General features: G+C 36.0%; 1 protein-coding gene across 1 annotated transcript; it reads left to right on the top strand.

Moving 5' to 3' along the window:
• The first annotated feature begins 268 nt into the window (after window positions 1-268).
• LOC131641247 (glycine-rich RNA-binding, abscisic acid-inducible protein-like) lies at window positions 269-1,353 on the top strand. The gene is made up of 2 exons (XM_058911548.1): window positions 269-458; window positions 757-1,353. Exons 1-2 carry the CDS (start codon window positions 345-347, stop codon window positions 1,144-1,146), a joined length of 504 nt encoding a protein of 167 aa, XP_058767531.1. The 5' UTR covers window positions 269-344; the 3' UTR covers window positions 1,147-1,353.
• Window positions 1,354-5,759: the final 4,406 nt, after the last annotated feature.

Here is a 5,759-nt window from a genome sequence, read left to right on the forward strand (position 1 = left end):
TCTTTCAGAATTAAAATGAATTTCATTCAAACGTTTATAAAAGACGAGGATAAAATAGACTTTTCATTAAATTTGTCGTTATTGAAACCACTTGTAGAAAAATAGAGAAAATATCTGAGAAAAATATCTTCTGTGGCCCAGTAGTTCATGATACTCGAGTAAACCTAACTCAACACAATGGGCTCATTCATTCATATAAGTTAAACCCGGGTACTAACCCTAGTTAACTCAACCACTCATTCCTCAGCTATATAACAACCCTTTCGGTATGCTTTCAAAAATATCTCAAGCAATCTTTTGCCTTTATACCATCTCAGTCCCAGTTTCAGTGTTGTTTCTCTTCCATGGCTTCCTCAGATGTTGAGTACCGGTGCTTTGTTGGTGGTCTAGCATGGGCCACTGACAACGATGCCCTAGAGAAAGCCTTCTCTCAATACGGTGAAATCGTCGACTCGAAGGTCCGTTTGTTGCAGGCGGATCTGACACGATTTTGATTCGGATTCATCTCGATCCTATTCTGATCTGTGATCTGTTTCTGTTACTGTGTTACTTGATCTATTTTCTACTGTGATTGTGATTCTGTTACTGATTCTGTTACTATATCGTATGATTCTTTTATTGCTCACACCAATAGGTACGTTCATCTTCTTCTTTTAACAAGAGGCGAAGATTGATCGGTTACTATTCGGTTCTGGATCTGTGTTTACTATGATTTTTTTCACTAGATCTGATGTTATTTTGTTGATTTTTCTTCAGATTATTAACGATCGTGAGACTGGACGGTCAAGAGGTTTTGGATTTGTGACTTTTGCCAACGAGGAATCCATGAGAAACGCGATCGAAGGTATGAACGGTCAGGACATGGACGGACGTAACATCACCGTAAACGAAGCTCAGAGCCGTGGTAGTGGCGGAGGAGGCCGTGGTGGCGGTGGATATGGAGGTGGACGCGGTGGCGGAGGATACGGTGGAGGTGGAGGATATGGTGGCCGTCGTGAAGGCGGAGGAGGAGGATACGGAAGCGGAGGAGGAGGATATGGTGGTGGTGGTTATGGTGGAAGCAGGGATCGTGGATATGGAGGAAGTGGCGGTGGAGGTGGTTATTCTCGCGGTGGAGGTGGTGGTGGTGGAAACTGGAGGGAGTAGTGTTTTAGATGCTTATCGTTTATGATTATTTAAGTTTGATTCTAGATGTTGAGATCTACTGATTGATCTAGAATTGGGTTCTTGTTCTCTAATGGCTTTGTATTTCTGTGTTTTGGGTGTTTCTGAATCTGGTTATCTCTGAATCTGGTTGTGTATAACGATCAATTGAAGGAATAGTGAGATATTAGTGGCGACGGATTTTGATAATCACTTTGTTTTTCATTTACTTTCCTTATTTATGAATTAAGGTTAGGTAATATCAGTGGCGGATGTTGCCAAAAATATTTGGGGTGCCATAAATATTATTTAAAATATTATAACTATTATTTTTTAAAATTATAAATAATTTTATAAAAATAAATTAAAACAATCAGTTAAACATATATTTTTATAACAAAAATCAAATACATATATGTTTATATATAAAAATGAACTAATCAGTTTAATCCATATTTTCATAAATTTTAATTTTTTTTAATTAAAAATAAATCTAAATAAATAGTCAAATTTCTATCAAATGTTTCAATATGAACCTACGTTAATACTAAAACAGAAAAGTAAAAAACTCAATAAATCTATATATTATAAATCTTGTATTTGAGTGGTATATTGTAAAACTTCAAGAGACTTAGACTATGTAGTTTCATCTGCCGATGGACTACTAGGCTAGTTATATTGTATATTAGAAAGAAAAAAAAATTGTTTTTCTTGAGGGGTGCAGCTTCTCCTTTGGCCCCCACCAAAGATCCGCCAGATAATAATAGAGATTTATGAACTAGGGTAATAAAGATACCAATTTGAAAGCTTCAAGGAAAGTACGCGATAGCTTCAAGGAAAGGAGAAGTATAATAATGTATCTATTCAAAGGGGGCAAAAATTCCTCTTTTCATACAATATAAAACTATTTTTTCCTATATCAATCTCTACCAATAAGATGTTTATTTCATTGTTGATTTCAAGCGCCGAAGTGGACATGTTCATTTGTTTTAATTTTAATTTTGTTTTTAATTAGATTTATGAGGTGGTTATGTGTAAAACAATTTTTTTAGGTATGTGTCCAGTTAAGAGTTTTCTTAAAATAAAATGAGGAGGGTCATTTTATAATGTATTTTTTTAAATTCTATCTTCCTTTAATATAATATGAGACTTGAGTTTTTTTCAATATACCACTCACCCACAACTATTTACTTGAGTTGAGTTCTTTTCAATATACCACTCACCCACAAGGCCACAACTACTTACATGAATATAAAACCAACACTATTGACATGGTACATATGTAAATGATGGATGGCCTGAATATTTATGGTTTTGATATCTTAAAAGAATATTTGGGTTTTCCCCACTCACCCACCACTATTTACGTGAATATAAACTATGATATGAATTATCGATATGTGGCACTTGGTTTTTCCAATAGACCCTCTTTCTCCCAACACTATTGACTCGGTACACATATAAATGATGGATTACCTGAATCTTTATGGTTTTGATACCTTAAAAGAATATTTGGCTTTTTCCCAATAGAATGGGTGTTCCTCACCATTAATTCTTAGAGTGAAATTGTGGAAAAATTAGAGTAATTTCCTAGAGGCGACACTAAATGGTCTCAAATGGATATTTCTTGTTTACATAAAAAAATAAATTAAAATTTGATGGTCTCAAAAGGATATTTCTTGTTCACACCAAAGGGATAAAATAAAATTTGATGGTGAATTCGATAGATGATCTTGATGCTCCGGTCTCTGACGTCCAACTCAGTGGTGATTGTAAGTGAAATGTTTTAAGATTAGAACAATGCGTACTCGAGACTGATATTCAATTAATATTTCATAGTATTGAAAAAGTATTTTACGTAGAATATTGTGTCTCTAATGAGACCACACTATGATATATTTATATTCATACGAGTTGTATACAATAAGGTAATGCAATTAATACAATTGATACACATTGATTCTAATTGATACACATTGATTCTAGTTGATTCTTAACTCTCTCTCAAGCTGAATCATATATGTCATATGTGATCGCGACTTTGCGTGTCTATTAGTCGGGATAACTGCAAGTGCACAGTCGTGTCGTGTAGTTTTAAAAGATATCGAATCCAAAAGGACTATAAATCGACCTACCGTTATCTAAAGTTACTATGTAAAGCTAAGGCTAAGAATATTTGGGTTGTTTATAAAAGGGGAAAATAAAATCTTAAATCTAGGTAAAATATAAATGCGCGGATATCGGTATGTAGTTCGTTTAACTTAGGTGATCCGAAGTTTCATTTGCAAGATTCCTTATTAAATAAAAAACCTTTACTAACTATGTCATTTAAAAGCCCTCCTCTCAAACTCTCGCTCTATTGATTAAGACTACGATCCTAACTCATGATGTACGCTCTCGCCATCCCACCAGATTTAGAAACGCTTTTTGAAAACATCATATTTAATAAAATGCTCGCTTCATGAAGATGTTACCTACTTAAATCTCCTAGTCTCAAACTCTCGCTCTGTTGACTCGTATCATGCTAGTATTCCCTAACGTACGCTCTCGCTGTCCCGCGTCGGGTTTAAAAACACTTTTTGAAAATAAATAAATTCTAATTAGTCTTAATACGCTTTCGCCATCCTTAAAACTAATGTCCTATGTCTACTATCCAGTTAAGAATCTCAAACTCTCGCTCTGTTGATCCTAACCTTTATCAGTTCTAAAATCTCAAACTCTCGCTCTGTTGATTTTAGAACTTCAGCAAATTAAATTAGACACAAAACCAGAAACGAGTGATTTTTAATAAAACATAATTAAGCCAATTTATTTCGGATCCCTACGGTTAAATTACTTTACATACCGACATCTAAATAAATTAGCCAGACATACTTATTAGATTAAACATGCATAAATAATAATAGTTCATATATTTAGACATATTCAATGGCATACAATATATCATGCAAAGGAATATAATTAAAGCAGTAAATAAGAAACCTGAATATTATAAATCTGAAATAAAGTCTTGAATCTTGGAGTACTTGAACTTCCACCACAGGTTGGTTGGATCGTTCTTCAAAAATTATTACGGTAAATTAAACAAGGAAATTAAAAACCAAATCTAACGTAAGGTTAGACCTGTTAAAGATTCACAACAATTTCCGGTGTAGAAATTGTTGTGAGAAAATATGAACGAGAATAGAAATAAAAGCTGGAATTAAAATTGCTGGAATGAAAAGAAAATAATACTGAACGAGAAATTGTGGCTGGGACTAAAACATGGTCCAACCCTTTTTCACTTCGTAGAAGCCTCTTTTTATAATGAAGAATATGGTAACTGCTTCTTCACGTGTTCCTCTTTCTTCCCCGAGAATTTAGGAACAGTTTGACTTGGAAAGTGTTGGAGACGTGCGCCTTGCGTGAGAAAGAAGTGGAGAAAATAGTGGAGAGGTGGAGACGGACGTCTCAAGTGCTTGACGTGGCTCTCTTTCACCCTTGGGCCTAGGAGACGGACGTCTCCTCCTTGTAGTGGGCCTAGAGACGGGCGTCTCCCACTTGGAGACGTGCCTGGGATGATGGGGACGTGCGTCCCTTGTTTTGTGGAGGGTGAGATGACCGTCTCCCACTTGGAGACGTGGGGGCTTCAGCTTCACGTGGGCTGGGCCTCGCGTGTTCCACTTTGGATTCCTCTATTTGCACCTTACTTCACTAAAGTACCTCCAACTTGATTCTTTTGCCCTTTTTAATATGATTTCTTCTCGATTTCTTCTTCTTTTGCCAAATGCTTCTTGCATAAACATAATACCTGAAACAAAGGAAAATACCAGCATAATACCGTAATAAAATATAATTATAATAAAATAACGAAACAATTTATGTTATAATCGAGCCTAATATACGATATAATTACGTGTTATCAACACCCCACAATTAAACCATTGCTTGTCCTCAAGCAATCAACCAACATAGTAAAAGAAAATAATTAGGCTCGATTTGAAACAGGGGCATGACACGACTCTTAATCATATTTGTGTTAGGCAAATGTTACATCGATAGGTACTAGATATCAACACCAAGGATACCGTAATGACACAATGTTTCAGAGACTCTCTCTTTATGCAAACCAGTTCGAATTATGCCATTATAACTCAACCTTTATCCCTCGTTTCTCTTTCGCTCCTTTTCATTCAAGCGCAATCACATTAAGCCCGTTATCCGTACACTCACATCGTAGGGGAAATCGGTTAGCGACTATGATCCTTTTCCTTTAGCACGGGGTTCTGGTTTTTAAGTGGTGCAGCCCCATTTTTCCCAACTGCGGTTGCGGGGGATCGGACCGTAATCCACCCTACCAAGCCCAGTACCAGACCTCTAGGCCAACCAACAGTGGGTGCTAATTATTAAATCCTTATATGCGTAACAACCGTTGGGCTAAATGACCGGGTGAGGGTCACCTAACTTAGAGGGTTATTTTTCAATCAAATCATTTATCTATTAAAAACAGGATCATTCACTTATATTCATCGACTCCCTACGTAGTTTGTGCTTAAGATGGTGCCGACTGCTAATATAAACTACTTAAGAGCTACTTTGAAAACTTGAGCCTAAGGTCTCGACATAATGGGCATCCA

Source organism: Vicia villosa, unplaced genomic scaffold, assembly GCF_029867415.1.
Source record: "Vicia villosa cultivar HV-30 ecotype Madison, WI unplaced genomic scaffold, Vvil1.0 ctg.003593F_1_1, whole genome shotgun sequence".
NCBI classification, from domain to species: domain Eukaryota; kingdom Viridiplantae; phylum Streptophyta; class Magnoliopsida; order Fabales; family Fabaceae; genus Vicia; species Vicia villosa.